The 17,373-nt window shown below is 46.6% G+C and overlaps 1 protein-coding gene across 11 annotated transcripts in view; it reads right to left on the reverse strand.

Annotated features, from left to right (window-relative positions):
- Positions 1–2,873: 2,873 nt before the first annotated feature.
- The window catches only part of Mark3 (microtubule affinity regulating kinase 3), a 94,921-nt gene continuing 80,421 nt past the window's right edge, over positions 2,874–17,373 (reverse strand). For 3 of the 11 annotated variants that reach the window (XM_013144949.3, XM_005000538.4, XM_063240878.1), the window contains exons 15-19: positions 12,460–12,621; positions 11,555–11,812; positions 7,466–7,492; positions 6,024–6,068; positions 2,874–3,802 (exon numbers count right to left, since the gene is read on the reverse strand). In XM_013144949.3, coding sequence (XP_013000403.1) covers positions 3,454–3,802; positions 6,024–6,068; positions 7,466–7,492; positions 11,555–11,812; positions 12,460–12,621 — 841 coding nt within the window. In that variant the 3' untranslated portion in view covers positions 2,874–3,453. The remainder of the gene's footprint in view (positions 3,803–6,023; positions 6,069–7,465; positions 7,493–11,554; positions 11,813–12,459; positions 12,622–17,373) is intronic. The other 8 variants (XM_013144951.3, XM_005000543.4, XM_005000541.4 and 5 more) reach the window with 7 other exon arrangements.

A 17,373-nucleotide genomic window follows, 5' to 3' on the forward strand; every position in this document is an offset into this window, starting at 1 on the left:
GGCCCACTGGGGACCCAGTTCCTGCTGTGTTCCTCTCCTAGCTTCAGTCAAGCAGGAAGTGCTGGAGGGCGGGTACAGACACACAGGATAGGCCACAGCAAGCCTGGCCTCCACAGCTGCTGTCAGTCTGGACTCAAAAGCAGCTCCAGCCACCAGCCATCGAGGCTGCCCTACACTCTTCTCAGACATGGGCTCACTCTGCAGTTCAGGTTGGTCTTGAACTCTCGGTGACCCTTTCTCAGCCTCCCAAAGCTGGGATTGCTGCCACACACCACCACCCTACCCAAGTGCTGAGCTCACCACACCTCCACACAGCGTGTGCTCTTACCTACCCCTGCTGCTCCTAGGAGCCTCCTGGCCAGACAGGAAGAAAGGGCCCGAGAACCCATCCCACAATCCACCCGACTCTCTCTTCCCAACGCTTCTCCTCACGTGTGGCTTCCTCCTGTCTTCTGCAGGTCCTATTGCTCCACCACAATTCGCAGGAACTACCTGGCACACCACACAGCTGCTTGCCAGCCACTGTCACTGTCAGGCTATCCTGTCTTAGCTAGCAAGGTGGCCTAAACTCCACTCCAGGGACAGTCACACCAGAACTCCTCTGCCTGGTAAACAGGATACCTCCAGTGCACCTCATGGCACTCTCAAGAAGCTTAAGTTTTCCTCATCTGTTTTTTTTTGAGACGGAGTCTCACTATGCAGCCCAGATGGTCTCAAATCCACCAAGGTTGTCCTGTTTCAGCCTCCCAAGCACTGGGATTATAGGCATACACCACATGCCCAGCTCCTCCCCTTGGTTTAAAGGGCCCTGTGGCAAATGCACGAAGACACAGACAAGGAACATCCCCAAAATGCAAGTAGCAATGGCTAAGCTCTCCCACACTAGGCCTGCTCTCTTCCAGGATGGACCAGCAACAACTTCACAAACGGCCCCTTGCCATTCCTCCCTGAGCTGCACAAAGTCACCAAGTGGGCTGTTTGCAGGGTTACAGCTGCCAGGTGGTGTCCACAGGACAGGATCTTGTTCCATGTTATCACTTTTTCCAACAGATCCACACTGCCTGGGCTTTGAGAGTGCTGTGGAAACGATCCCAATGAGCTGAGTTCAGATTCTGCCATGAATCGAGGTCCCGAGAGCCTGAGTGGCACTCACTTCCGGGAAAGTTATCTTGGCTCCTGTCTGCCTGGCCTCACTAGAACATTAACACAGTTCTCAGGACAGGGATAACGCTGCTGCTGGGATAAATGAAACCACTAGCACAGCCTGCCAGGTACCTTTGTGACACAGGCCAAGGGAGACCAGGAAGAAAACACACAATAGTCTTTGGGCATCAAGTGATTTTTCATTACTTCTAGAATATTTCTTTCCAAAATTCATTGCAGAATAAAAAATGTGGAACTTGAATGAAACGCCTGCCCCTTGTGATGGGTGAGCTGGCAGTCTCATCTGGTGGTAAAGGCAGTAACTACCCATATTGTCTTTACTCATACAGCTGCCACTTCTCCTCCAGTACTGGGACTGAGCCCAGGGCTGCAGGGCTGTGCACTGAGCTACATCTCAACCCTTTTTAAATTCTGAGACAGGGTCTCATTACCTTGCCCAGGCTGGGCTCAAATTTATAATCCTCCTGCCTCAGTGCCCTGGAGGGCTGGGAGCTTAGGTGTGTACCACCATGCCTGGCTACCAGGCCACAGGCTAGACAGCTCCTACCTCCTCTGCTGGGGTGGGGGGTGGAGGGCTAATCCTGCCCCACCTCTCAGTGAGGGTGAGCTTTCATCCACCCACCGGCCTGCTGTGGCTCCCCAGTGTGTCTCCTTGTTTTCCTCCTCTGGCATGGAAACCCCCAAGGCATTCAGACCTGCCCTCTTGGGACCTTCCCTAGTCACCTTCCCATTGCTCAGAACAAAAAAGCCAGTCACCCTGCTCTCCCTTACTCCCCCACAGCCAATCCAAGGGCAAATGCAGTTGCCCTTACTTCCAAGCATAGCCAGGCCACAGGCCGTACACAACGGCCCCCTATGACAAACATGAAACACAGCCACCACAGCCACTTTCCAACAATCCAACCATGACAGTCTTGCGGTGGAAGCCTTCTCCTGGGTAAGTGATAATCTACAGTGGCCCTTGAGGCCCAGTGGATGTCCTATCTGTTCCTGTGTCTGCTCTAGTCACAGGGGACCTGGCCTTCAGCCTCTGCTATGCTCTCTGCCAGCTATGTGTAAATGCCTCCTCCCTGCGCTGGCTCCCCCCACAGAGCTACTTAACATGCCCCTGCCTGAACCCCATACCTTCTTGAAGCCCTGACCTGCAGTTTCTTTCTCCCCATGTCCTGTACTATGTGCTGCAAGGACACAGGGCTGTGGCCACTGTGCCCCACCATCAGTGCGTCTTACCCATGGCAGACAACAGATGCCTGTCACTGAAGATCTGTCCAGACTTTTCTACTCCAGGTGACAAACTGGATCCCGAAACAGTACCCCAAAACACCTGCTATGCCATTTCCCCATGACATTAGTGTCAAACTGCATGACAAGTTCATTACCTCCTATATGATCAGGTAGGTGTTGGAAAAAAACTTCAGGTGTGACTCATGTATGAATTATCAGGAACGAGAGGCACACAACACACTGCATGGAGAGCAACCCAGAGCTGTCAGGACCTAGCCATTCCCAGGTGGTGCCAAGTGTAGCCCGAGGCAGGGCACAGGGAGAGTTCGGGAAGGATGAGCCAGCTACCTGAACATGGGGTTTGCTCCAGCACAGCTAACCCACATCCCTTTACTCCTCTTCAGCCTGGTGGTGGAGGAAGGCAACACACCCAAGGGGCTGCCTGAGTCTCAGTCTTAAATACAGCATCAGGAGACAATGCAAGATTTTACTGAGAAAAAGTGAATTTTTAATTATCTTGTGAATCTACTTAGAAAAACACACACAAGCAATGTTCACAACTATAAATTTAAACCTTTTTGCACTAAAAAAACACAAAACAAACACAAAACCACAGGCATGAACTGTAAACCTGTATTAATTATCAACTAGTTTAAGGTTAATTCTTAGCAGTAATTCAGTATTTTCCTCCTTGGCAATTGTGAAGTTTAGCACCAAAAGATCTCCTGCAGAGGTACTAGTGACAACACCGGCTGAGTGTGAGGAGATGCTTCGCACACACTGCTGCCCACACCCCTGCACTCACACCACACTCGAGGCGTGGCCACCGTGGCACACAAGGATTCCCAGGGCAATGGAAACAAGACAGAGGCACAGGTCACATGACTTTAATGTAGTGCATTCGTAGAGAAGGCCAGCGTCTGCTCCCAGCGTGCGCACGTCCTCAGACCTTAATGTCACGATTTAGAGGGTGCAGATGTTATTGCCTAAATATTACTCTATACATTTCCGTCAGTGTCAGGAAACACTTTCAGTTGCTACTTAGTTTACACCATAGTTACTGGGTTACAGCTTTAGCTCATTGGCAATTTTGGAAGCGATATTTTTGAAAGCTATGGATGTCCCTGATATCCGCTTAAACCGGACACCGTTCAGAGACAGTCTTGGCAGCTTGCACACTTCCATCTCCCACTGCACCAGGTTCTCAGTGGCATGCCCATCGCCATGGACACAGAAGAGCAGGAAGCGCTCCCTTTGCTCGTAGTCGCAGTTGTTGGCGTCCAGCACTTTGCGGATCTCCCGCATCATGTCACTGGGGTCCATGGAACTAGTGGTTTTCATGCTCCAGGTGAAGCGCAGAGAGCGAGGCTTTGCTTCTCTGTTCTCGTCCTTTTGCTCGGCAGACACATTGCGACTGAAATGCATAGTGGCAGGTTTATCTTTCATTGTGCAGGAAAATGAACCATCCCCACCTTAGCTAGGTCAGCAATATTCTTCAACGTCAAACTGATGCCCATTTTTCCACAAAAACTTACAGTCACCATGAAGTGTTCATCTGCCCCACCCTCTCTGTGCACAAGCCTCACACACACACTGCTGCCTGCAGAAGCTGCACAGCCCCCGCTTGTGCTGACGGAAATCAAAGTATTTTGGTAATGAGAACCCTTCGGGAACAGTATCGGGAACAGCAGGCACAGAGCCCACTGTCTGGGTCTCTCAGGTGGGCTCTGGAATCAGCCTTCTGTCCTGCTCCCTCTGCTATACCCTGCCACGACCGTCATGGAGACTCAGTATCCAGGGACTTAGTCCTCACAGCTTACAATCACCTTTCCCTGAAACAGCCACAGACGCTGCCTGCACATCAGGGCTGTGTTCCCATACCACCTCTACCCATCTCACTTCTTTTTTTGGGGGCTGGGGTGGGGGGAGTGTCTTTTTGAGACAGGGTCTCGCTATGCAGTTCAAGATGAGCTCACTTTGTAACTCAGGCTGGTCTTCAACTTGCAACAACCCTCCTGCCTCAGGCTCCTGAACACTGGGATTACAGGTGTGTAACACCATGCCTGGCTCTATATCTCATTGTTTTAATCCTAGTTTGTTAAACTTTCAATTTGGGGTTAAAAAGTAAAAGTTGATAGCATGTGCCTGTAGCCCCCAGCTACTCCAGAGGCCCAGGCAGAAGGACTGCTGAGAATTCAAGGCCACCATTAAAGGTTCATAAAGTGAGACACCACCTAAAAACAAAACAAAGATCAGGAAGTCCAACTAAGGTGACATAATCTTACTGCTGAAATAAAAAAATGAAACATTGCAGTTCACTGCTCTACAGAGAACTGGAATGACTGGTCTGCTTATCTAGTAGATTTAGAGGGTGAGCTAAAATGCTGAGTTAGATACTCGACAGGTTGCCAAAATTAGCACAGGTTCTCCAACACTCTGGGAGACAGGGTGCCTCTGAGGTAAGGAAAGAGCGCAGGAAAGGCATCTGCTGGAGACCATTCCCTGGGAAGCCAGCAAGACAGGTGGGCTGAGGCAGGTGGGCTGAGGAAGGCTGGCCTCCCACGGGACCTCTCAGGACCGCTCTGAAGTCTCCGTAGGATTGCAACAACATACAACGGAGCCAGGGGAAGGGATGCCCTCCCTCTGCATGGAGGCAGGGGGAATGGAATGTGCTCTGGGCAGAGGCACCCAAGGCACTCTGGCCATGTTGAGCACTTGCTAAAGGCCTGGTCCTGCTCAGAGCAGGAGGCAGGTTGCACTAGCATCTTCCTGTCACATAAGAGGCAGCAGATCCAGCTAGCTGGAGTCTGCCGGCACTCACCCTGCTGCCTCGGTGCAGCAGCCAGACCCAGGACTGAGGAGTTTCATGGGCTACTGAAAGCTTTCGTTCAGAAAAAGTCCCACCATCAGAGCTGTGGTAGAAAAACCAGGAGGGCTGGGGCTGGGGATTTAGCTCAGTGGCATAAGCGCCTTCCTTGCAAGTGTGCGGTCGTGAGTTCGATCCCTGGTACCGATAAAAACAAACAAACAAACAAAAAAAGACAAAAAAATTAAAAAAAAGAAAAACCAGGAGGGGAACAAAAGGGTAGGTGTGGCCCTGCAATTCCATGGTGGTGACTGGTGCACAACAGGTCAAGCAGAGACCCACCCTATCTATCGTGAAACAACAGCTACAACAAATGAAAGAGCAGATGCAAGGGTCCTACAAAGATCTTAGAAGAAAACACACCTAATCTGAACATTCAAATCCTCCTGAAGGTCTGTTATATCCCTTGAGAACAGAACCACAGGGGGAGTCAGTTATGCTCAAGGGCTTCTTCCCATGAGCCCTGCTCCAACCCAGCCTTCCCAACCTTACTACTGAGAGGTGCTCAGAGCTGCTCAGGCAGCCACACATTATACACACAAACACACCGAGTTGGGGCTGGGGGGGCGCTGACAGTGCACCAGCACCCTCTGGTGGTGACTGGGGCTCGGTGCAGCCTCCTCGCCTGGCCACTAGGAGGTGGCTCTCTGAGCATCCTTCATGGACAGACAAGAAGACTGTCATGCAGAACATTCAGAAAAGTGCCCTTGTGACACAGAAACAAGGTACACACCTAGAAGAGATTTGAAGTAAAAATGGTTTCCCTCACCTTGAGCCCTCATATCTCCCGTTCCTCTCATATTCAGTTGGAAGCCTCAATGAATAGAATGTGGAAGCAGAGAGAAGTGGGAAAGAGAAAAGAAATCTTACACGCCAGTACACGACCACCCACGTAGCAACACAACAGTCAGGCAATGAACACATCGAAGCACTTTCTGGTCCCTGGTTGACCTTATTGGAGCCCCTGCTCAGTCTGACTTAACAGGCAACACGGTCCTCCTGCAGGACACAGGTGTGGGTAGGGACAGGCCACACAGCCTCACTGGGCCATCCCACTGGGCCTCCCAGGTGGCTTTCACCCACTCCTCACTGTGTGACGCTTCCCAAAGAAAAGGACATGCGCTATCAGTTGAATTCTACCTTCAACTGCAACATTTTCTGTCCAAGGAAAAATGTGACAACTGGGAAGATCAACTAAAAAATAATCAAAGAGTAGTTTCCCACAGGAAGAGAGCACTTTCCCCACAGTTTTGATAAGGAGCTCCCGTGAACAGAGCCTCTCAGTGACCCATCGTTTTTTTTTTTTTTTTTTTTTTTTGTCTTTTTCCTTTTTATCGGTACGGGGGATCAAACTCACAACAGACTGCCTGCTTGCAAGGCAGGTGCTTATGCCGCTGAGCTAAATCCCTAGCCCCGACCTATCGGTTTTGTAAACACGAAATCTGGCAGTCCAGCCTTTCACTGGCCAGGTGTGCCTTGGCCCTTATTGGCAGGTTTCTTGCTTTTTTGTGTGTTCACTCCAAGGACAGCAATATTTTTGGTGTCCTGTTAACTCCAAAAATACAAATCAAATCAGAATACTATTTACAGGAGTGCTTTAGTAAAAATAGTGAGACACACTTCAGTGGTCTGGGGAAAGTGATTTTTCGATAATACTATTTATTCTTCAACCTCCCCAAAATATTAAAACACTGGTGCTATGCAGCTGCTCATGTCTTAATGTCTGAAAAAGTAAAACCAAATGAGGCTGTAGGTTTGAATTTTACACTTGTCTCTAGTATCAGTCTTAACTGATAATTTGCATTTTAAAAATGACAATTAACACAAATTACCACTTACCTTTCCCATGCTTGTGGCTAATCAAAAATTACATGTTAATATTACTGAAGATCTCATTCTTCAAACAGAAGCATGCTAAGTGTTATTAGTACAATGACAGAATTATTTGGATGCTAAATAATTCTACCAAAGAAAGAAAATGCACAGAGCATGCATAGGTCCTTCATTGCACAGTGCCACAGTTCCTTTAATATTCTGACAAGAGTTAATTATTTCTCTCCAGTTTCCTTTCAAGGAAATAAGTATTTAGTTCTCAGCAGAAAGTTTAGTTTTTAAGGAAAAAACAGGGCCAGAAAAGCCAAACCTGGGGTTAATTGCAGGAGCCATTTCAGGGTGAGAATTGAAAAATAAATGTGTACACACAAATCCTACCTTTTGATAAACCTGAATGACATGTTTCTAAAAGAAATTAAGCCAAAAAGAAAATTAACAAAAAGGACTCGCATGAATTAAGTCGGAAATCTAATCAGTTATAGAAAGAAAACAAACAAAAAATCTAAATATAGAGCTCCTCTTCTGGCCAATAACAAAACAGTGACATTTGTTGAAAAAGCATAATTAATATAGATAATTAAAGAAGATGCAATCTTTTAACTAGATATTAAAAAATTTGAACTTGTAAAGAAAACTTCAGTAAATACTGACATTAGCTCTAAAGATCTTCAGATGGTTATACTTGGAACATACTAGTAATAAATAACATTTCTTGATTTTCTTCAGAATATCATATATAAAATAAAAAAATCCATTATGAAATATTTAACTGTTAATAAAATCATTACTTATTTCAAGAACATAATTTACATAACAATGTTTCAGTGGTATGATATAAATCACTTTTTAAGAACAAAACAGGCTATAGACTTTTCCATTTTAGATCTCAAAACGAATAGAAATCAAATGTTAGGGTCACAGCATGTCACACACACACACACACAGGAGTGAACACTGGACCTGGGGTGCTCTATTCTTGAGTGACATCCTCAGTATGGTCTTGCTAAGTTTTTTTTTTTTTTTTTTTTTTTTTTTTTTTTGGCTTTTTCATTTTTATCGGTACCGGGGATCGAACTCACGACCGCCTGCTTGCAAGGCAGGTGCTTATGCCGCTGAGCTAAATCCCCAGCCCCAGTCTTGCTAAGTTTTGCAGGCTAGCTTTGAACTTGAGCTCCTTCTGTCTCAGCTGCTTGGTGTCACCATGCTTGGCTGGATCTTATTTACTTTTTATTTTCAAGAGTAGGAAAATTCATTGGGGAATAGGAATAGTTCTTGAGACAAGAGGGGTCCTAAATAAATGGGTTGCTCTGGATTTTATTTTTATGTAACAAAATAAAACAATTATTATTATTTTATTTTTTGTCTTTTTCATTTTTATCGGTACCGGGGATCGAACTCATGACTGCCTGCTTGCAAGGTAGGTGCTTATGCCGCTGAGCTAAACCCCCAGCCCTAAAACAAATTATTTTTGCAAGGGGTGGCTATGGTCATCAAGCACTTTTAAGGAGATGCATAGGTCATGGTGAACAAAATCTGACCAAAAACTTTTCAAGGTATCAAATCACTGGGGTCGTCTGGGGAAGTATAGACTGGTTAAGGTCATCTGTCAAAGGACACAGTGGACATTCAGAATAACTAAAGTGACAAAATCCTTGGAATTTTTTTTTTTCTAATTTGAGATTAATTTTGGACTGCTTTAAATAATGACAAAAATATCTAAAATGTCAACAGACAACTGCCAACCACTTCATACAGATCAAATGTGGGGGACTGGCTGTGCATGGTAAAGATCATACATGTGAAATATTTTGTAATGAAATGCTCCATAAATATAAGCTGGTATTAAATTAGCTGAAAAATGATTAAAAAATCTTTAACATGCATTTTCGTTTCCTAATTTCCTATCGGGGAAGTGAGAGTTAACATTTCTTTTCCTCCCTCAGATGGCCTAAGCTAAGGTACAAGGAGAAGGGAGGCCGCTGGGGGACAGGAGTCTTGCAGGCTGCTCAGGGCCCAGGGCCACTTCCTCCTGCAGAGTGGGGCAGACCAGAGCATTGGTGGCAGGGCCAGGAGGGGAACCAGGCCCTCCTCCCAACTGCAGAGACCCCAGCTGTCTGAAGCCACACAGTACTTGTACTGGGACCCCTCAGCTCGGCCTCACAGCATCTAAGTGCCAACATCTGAGCCCTATAGGTACTGCAACTGTAATTCCGGCAATGCCTGCTAGGGAGAGAAGTTTCAACTGCGGCAGCAAGGATTTTAAGTACTTTTAAGAACAATCTAGAACCAAAGTATGGAACTAGGACTAAGACAGATGATGATCTCAATTTATAGTTTTTCATAAAACAGGATTAAGACTCCCTTTCTGCAAAGTTTGGGGATGGGCACTTTAAAACAAGATGCTCACTCAGAATTTTTTATTTTTTTAAATATTTTTTTTTAAAGCCAGTCAAATTTAGCAGTGGGTGGTGGTGGTGGTATACCAACTTTAGTGACACTAATGTTAATAAGTTCTGATAACCCACTGCCATCGGACCAGCCCAGAACTTTTTTTTAACAAGGAATCTTAATCTCAGCCAGGTATGGTGCCACATGCCTGTAATAAGAGAATTTGGGAACCTGGAGCAGAAGGATGACTGGTTTGAGGCCAGCATGCTACAAAGTGAGACCCTACATTGAAAAAACAAAAGGGAGGGGATTTAGCTCAGTGGCTTAAGCCTGCACCCAAGGTCGGGAGTTCTATTCCCAGTACTTAAAGAAAAACAAAAGGACTAAAAGAAACAAAAACAAACCAACAAACAAAAACAAGAGAGCAACAGCGAGAGACTTCAGTTTCAAACTCTTGATTCAAATAGTGTATGGTATGAAATAAGTGTAATCAGAAAATGACAGAATAGGACACATGCTTACAGCAGCCCTCTGCTGAGCCTCCTAAGGGGCCACGTGGCCACTGAAGGGCCTCATCTGCAGCCTGGCAGGCCTGGCACAGTGGTGCTTTCAGTAGAGAACTGGAACATGTGCCTTCACCTCCCTGAATCTCATTTTCAGATTCTCCTATGAGACTGACCACTCTGCAAACGGGCTGTGGAAATGAAATACGGGAGGAGTGGGAAGTGTATTATACATACAGGCATAGTCCGTGTACACACCGGAGCTGTCTGTGCTGTATACTCCATGCAGGGAGAGTATACCTAAGGGTATATACATAGTACATGCCGGGGTCTGTAGTTAGAAACTGAGCTGTCTGCATATTTGGATGTCCATTTAGGTATCTCAGCACACAGTAAGCATTCAAAGATGCCTGGTGATGTTTTCATCAACGAGGCCCAAAGTGACTAAAAACACCAAGAGCCAGCTAGAACTAAGTGTGCAGGCACAGCTAGCTTTTCTGAACTCCAGTGAACCTGTGCTGCACACTCCCATCGGGAACAATGCCCACTGATCTGGAGCAGGGAAGGAGAGTCAAGGCAGCCAGGGAACTGTTCTGGTACCGTCTCCCACCATCCAAAGATCTGAGGAAGAAGCAGGGGCACAAGCAGGCCTGGGGCAGGAGAACCCTGGAAGGAAGGGAGGGAGGGGGACAAGGAAGGAAGGAAGGAAGGATGGAAGCAAGGCAGGCAGGCATGAACTCTGTATGGACTGAACTTGTTGTCTCCCTAGCTGGTCACAGGGCAATGCCCTTTAGATCATTCTGTTCTGCCCATTCTGTCGTGGTAAAGGGACTGAGAAGAGACTAAGAGGGTTACCTGACACCTCTGGATCATGTGAGTGTAGTTAGGCTAACTGGTATTTGGCATCCTAACAACAGATCTGCCTGTTTAATATAATAATGTGATTCACCAGTTTCTTTTTCTTTCTTTCTTTTTTTGGCTTTTTGAAACAGGATCATAATCTGTTCAAGTTGGCCTCAAACTTGTGATCATTCAACCTCAGCCTTCTGAACAGCTTTGATTACAGGCATGTGCCATTAAGCTCAGCTTGAGATATTATATTTTTAGAATAGGTCAGGATTTTATCTCTAAAGCTATACTATTTCTTAGATGTTACCTTGCTCTCAGTGCAACTAAGACTGAGTGAGAATATCTTCAAGATAACTTCTAAGAAACACAGGGTTCATCATTCAGTAACAACAGAGAACAAACACCTCATTCCTGTGTATCCAGGGATGACCCGCATGGACCCATGGTGACCCCGTGATTGCTATGGAGGGCCATGTCCCTGCTGAACTGCAGAAGGGCACCATATGGATAGACATATGATCAAAAGAACAGGCATTAGAGGAAACCAAAAGGCTTTGTGCTCTGTAATTTCTGTTTTAAAGGTTTTAAAGTCAGAAGTTACACACACACATATACATACACACACACATGAATGATGACAAGCATCTGAGCATCAGCTTTACACGACAGAAAAGACATCTCTCCTGCTATGTTTGCACCAATACAACCAGCATCACCTGGCACTTACCGCCTTGTGAGTTTTGAAGTTAATTTACTAAAAAGATTAGTGGAACCTCGACTTCGAGTCTGAGACAGTGGTGTGGCTTCGTGGGACAGGCTGGGTGAGGCAGGTGGGCCATTATACGTTGCGGTTCGCCGCTCCCGGGGCTGGCCGTGGAAAGTGCTACGACTGGCAGTGCCTCGTGGGAAGTGAATTCGATCTGGGGTGGCCGCACTGCTAATACTGTGGGTTGAAGCAACTGGAGTTCTCTGATCAGGAACAGTGCTATGAGATCAGAAAATAAAAAGACTGACATCTCTGTTCACAAAATCATGGTACAGAAAAATTTACAATTGTAACAAACCTCTTAGATACAGTATAATGATTCCATATCCAAGGGTATTTACAGGACTCAGGAGCAAAAGCTAAGTTAAGTGAGAAGGAGCACCCAGGAGTAGGCTATAATGAGACAAACCCTCACAGAGTTTAAGGGAATGGTACATACACATTCTCAAGGACAAGATAAATGCAGGGATTTCCAGGACAGAGAAAAACACTAACTCAAGCTTTCCCCTGTTTCACTCTGAAACCGTTTACACACACAGAACTGTGCCAAAATGAAAGAAAGAATGGCAGCGGTAATCAGAGAATAGGCAACCAAAAAATTCTGGAAGCACACAAATGGTATACAATTCCACATGCTGGAAGCAAGGTGGGGAGAAGAGGGCATTCCTTATGCCCTCTGTGGTATGCAAAGGCCAAGGACGCACAGAGCGACTAAGGACACCATGAGACAGGACATGCTTAACTAAAAACCACATGAAGGACACCTGTGGATGACTGTAACAAAATCTTGGGACTAAAAATCCACAGCATGAAATAACGCAGCAGTGGGTACACATTAGTTCCACAAGGAATGTGCATTTTCTTACATAGCTTTGAAGTTATCTCCTTCACTGTCTATTGGAGGTACCATCATCTTGGGGTGCCCAGAGGCTGACATGGACATCGACTTCTGATGTCTCAGCCGACAGGTGGAAGATGTGGCACAGACAGAGGCAGGGCTAGCTGCATAAGCGAACACTTCCGTCAGGCTGAGGGGGGTTGGGTTCAGGTAGAGGCAGAAACAACAGCGTGATGGAGGAGAGACCAAAGACACCTGCTGTCCAAGCATACACCTTCCTCCCCAGGCCCCTCGCACTGGCCTGTGGCTGAAAAGCTGTTTGGGGATTCTGGGCAATTACTGGCTTGTACCTGCTTCCTGAAACAGTAATTTTGACATTTATTACCTTAAAGAAAAGTGAGCTTCTGTGTTGGAGTATGTGTGTATGTGAGAGACCTAGTGTCCTGAGCTCTGCGTAAAGCAAAGCCTGCCCTAAAGGAAACATCTCATCCACACCTAGATGTGTGAGATGTGGGACAGGAACAAATATGCTCTCTACTGGTGTCCGGCACATCCAACACAAGGTCAGTGTACAGGAATGAGTTGTATAACAGAAGACTGTAGATTGCATGAGCAATTTAGAACCCTCTGCTCACAGGACATCTGCCTCTTCATTAAGAACAGTTAACATACCTAACAGGCCAGGATGGAAAATTCAGCGCTCAACTGCTGTTTATAGAAAGTAAGTAACGGGAACACAGGAAGCCACCAGGCCCCACGCTCCTTCAATTCAGTCCTTGTACTGAGAATCCCAAGTGGCAGGTCCACTTCCGTTAGGAGCAGCAGTCTAGGACCCTGCTCCTCGCCTTGCAGCACCTTAGAGCAGGCCTGCTTCCTAGCCTTCCCTTAGAACCTGGCAGTGGCCTCAGCCCCAGATGCAGCTGCAGTGACATCTTTCAAAGTCCACTTCTGGGCAGCTCTGCAGTGGACCCTCCTTCTCACTTCACCTTGCCCTCCTCTCCCAGGGCTCCCTGCGTTCACCTCACACCTCAAATCTAGCTACATATCGCCGGGAACTTCCCGAACCAGTGATGGCAAAACTTTGACGTTTTCAATGATAAACAGTCTGTTACGGCACATGCACCACAGGTCTGCCACTATCATGAAGCCATCCACCCGGTTCACAGCCATTCTAAAGCTTAAAGTCTGCAGGAAACTCAGCTGCTTGCCCAACACGTGTGTTACACATCCTCGATCACCCAGTATGGCCCTCTGCCACCTAATACTTTCTGACTCTGACCACAGACCCTTGATGAAGCAACAAAGAGGTTTTTTTCCTTTTGGTACTGAGAACTAAACTTGCACTTAGCCTTGCACTTAGCAGGTAGGCTCTTACGCTGCTGAGCTATATCCCCGGCCCCAACAAATAATTTTTATAGTAGTCATTTTGCCTGCCAAGCAGATACACTTCCATTCCCTCCTCCAAATTCAGCCCTGATGTCACCTCCTCCATGAAGTCTTCCCAGATGCACTCTCCCACTGACAGTCTTTAGTTCTTGGGTGCACATGTATTGAAGTAATGTTTCCTTGCTGGGGTGTCCTGGAAACAGGGCATACGTGGCATCAGCATGTCCCCTGGACTGCCAGAGTGTCGAGCAGAGCAGGCTCCACAGAGGTCCTCCTGACAGAGTACTCCATCAGGCAGGGGAGCAGTGATGGCCAGCAGGAAGGAGACCAGCTGCTGGAGTGAATGCTAGGAAGGGCTACTGGCCCTGCATTTCCCCTTGAGAATTCTAACCTAGCTAGCTCCCAGGGGAGAGGCTCTGCATAGTCAGAACAGAACTGGAAGTAAAAGCCATACAAAGAGAAGATCCTTGTCTATTCACTGCCATTCAGGATTGCCTAGCTTCCCATGGCAATGATACTTATATTTTGTTTGGGGGAAGCAACTCTAGGTACTTGGAGTCCAAGTGGTGCTGACCCTGGCCCAGACCTGGCCAGCTAACCCAGTTAGTGAGTGGCAGACCTACCCAGATCAAGGGCAGTATGGTAGGGCTCTCATCTGAGCACAGCTGTGTGTGGAAAGACATCAACTCTGCAGCACGTCCCACTATGGGGAAGACAGAACTACTGTAGGAGTGGACCTGACTAGCCTGGAAATGTTACATCAACTAACAGATGTCTTTTATTTCAGCCTGTTTAGACTGGATTTTTTATCATTCACAATAGAGTCCTAAAAGACTCCAGTGTTTGAGTAAGTGCTTGGTTCGTCCCTGTGATGTTTATGGACATCTTTACACACATGTAACACTGTTTTGCTATCAAGTCACTGATAAATAAAACCTTTTCTTTTTTTTTTTTCTTTTGCAGTATCAGGATCAAACCCAGGGCCTTTGTACTAAGTCATGTCTACAACTCATTCATTCATTCATTCATTCATTCATTCATTCATTCATTCAGAGACAGGGCCTAACTAACTTGGAGGTTGCCTAGGCCAGGCTCAAACTTGTGATCCTTCTGCCTCTACCTCCCACATTGGTCGATTACAGGTACCTGCCATCAAGCCCAGCTCATCTGCTGTCCTCTACTCTGTGCGGGCCAGGTCAGCGTTGGAATGTTCTCCCAGCAGCAGACTCTATGGATGAACTAGAAGGCTCAACGATGCAGAGAGAGGCGGCAGGGCAAGGCAAGCAGGGGAGTAAAATGGCCCCCACAATACTGGAGGAAAGGGCTCTGTGAGCACACCTGCTGTCACCCAGCAGAACAGGTGCACATGGGGCCTGACCACAGATGTCTTGTAGTACACACCTGGCCTTCCTGTGGCCAGGAACCTTTTGACATTTTCATTATGAGTTTTTTGATGTATTAATTTTATTTTATTTATTTTTCTTTAATTGGTACTGGGGGTCGAACTCACGACTGCACACTTACAAGGCAGGCGCTTATGCTGCTGAGCTAAATCCCCAGCCCTAGTTTTTTTATGGTGTCAATTTTAAATAGTTTTATTGAAGACATTACATGCTCACTTATGCTGCTTATAAAGTGCAGTGTTATCTGTTCCCTGTGTACATGTTTCATATTCAAGTACTGAGATTGCCTAGTTTTTTTCTATAACTGTTACACTTTATTAGCTGCTGCGGAATGTGTTACAAATTTAGATCCTTCAATATTTTATTACTGTGTGGAACAATGCTAAATCTAAACTCAGGATTTGTTTAATCAACCTCTTCAATGGTGGGCCCTAAGGAAGTACCCCTAGATGGAGGAGCTCCCCACAAGCGAAGCCTCCAGCACAATTCCACGGAAGGCACTGCACTGTGGAAAATGGCAGGACTGCAGCCTTCCTCCAGCTCCTCTGAAGTCTGATTCTCACGCAGCCAGGTGGTGACTTCATTACACTTGTCAAGAATCTTCTGTCATCACTGATTTTGCCCTGAAGTTTCTCATCTTTAGGACTTGGAGGACACCTTGCCTCTGGTTATATTCAGTATTGTGCTTCTGCTTCCTAGACCATATGCTCTATGTCCTCCTTGCTCAATTGGTCCTTGTTATTAGTGATGGTAATCTTGTTTTGTTTTCTTTTCCTGTACCTTTTCACTGGCAGAGATATTGAAGATGCCATCACCATCAATGTCAAAAGTGACCTCAATCTGAGGAACACCATGGGGTGAAGAAGTGTGCCTGTGAGTGCAAACTTGCCAAGCAGGTTGTTATCCTTGGTCATGGCATGCTCACCTTCATATTCACCTGGTGAGTACACCAGGCTGGCTGACATTCTAATTTTAAATCAGTTAAAACAACCTACTGACTTTCAGGAAGATGGCGGAGTGATAAGCAGCAGACAAAACAGCCTTTCTGAGAGTTATCATCCAGATGCTGGAATGCAGCAACGGGAAGAAGACAAAAAGGAAGGAAGTAGGGGCTGGGGATTTAGCTTAGCGGCATAATCGCCTGCCTTGTAAGCACGCGGTTGTGAGTTCGATCCTTGGTACCAATTAAAAAAAAAAAAAAAAAAAAGGAAAAAGGAAGGAAGCGGGTCCCCTGGACCCAGGAAGAATCTGAAGTGCAAACTGAAGTACACAGAGAGAATAAAAAGAAAAACGTCAACAAAGAAGGCAGGGCTGGGGATTTAGCTTAGTGGCTCAAGTGCTTACCTGGTAAACACAAAATCGTGAGTTCGAACCCCAGTACCCCGCAAAAAGTCTGGCTTTACTCTGTAGTTCATTAAACATTAAATCAACTCTCAAACAAAGAAGAAGGTCAATGCGCAAGAGGAGCTGTTTGAACCTGGAGATGCATGGTGACAGTGACAGTGACAATTGATGGCTGGTGACCCTGGAGGCCTCTGCAGAGAGATGTGGCAGTGGAAGGTAGCAGTAGACAAGGAGGACCGCGCTGGCTGGCAGCCATGTTGGAGTTGGGCCAGATAAGCCCCGAACCAGAACTCCTGCTGGCTTCCTCCAGCAGCTCCTCCTAGCTGAGCACAGACCCATGGACACTGCTAGACTGAGGCAAGCCAGACGGGTCTGCTCTTGGGACTGCCCTGCCGGGATTCTCCACCGCTCCACCACACAGCAGCGGCTGCCTTGCTGGGACAGAGCAGCTCGAGTCAGGGCTCTGTCTCCACAGCCTGTCTGCTAGGGAACCCAGAGAGAAGCCTGGAGGCGGACCATTTGTTTCTCTTTTCTTTGCCTCCTCCTTTATTGTTTATATATGAGTATAACAGTGGTCCCTAGCCTCTTTGTGGGTGTGCTTCCGTGTGCTCTTCCTTTCATCTTCCATCTCTCTTTTCCTTCAGTCTTCTGCACCAGTTTCCCCAAGCTGGCGTGACTCGTCTTTGATCTCCAACCTTACTGCTAATCTCTTTCTTCTTCCACTTCTCTCTTTTTTGCTTAATCCATTTAAAATTTTTAATCCTGAGGGCAAAACTAACACATTACAGACTTCCATCTTGCAAATAATT

Source organism: Cavia porcellus, unplaced genomic scaffold (assembly GCF_034190915.1).
Source record: "Cavia porcellus strain 051 isolate PalLab524CR breed Dunkin Hartley unplaced genomic scaffold, mCavPor4.1 scaffold_31, whole genome shotgun sequence".
In the NCBI taxonomy this organism is placed as follows: domain Eukaryota; kingdom Metazoa; phylum Chordata; class Mammalia; order Rodentia; family Caviidae; genus Cavia; species Cavia porcellus.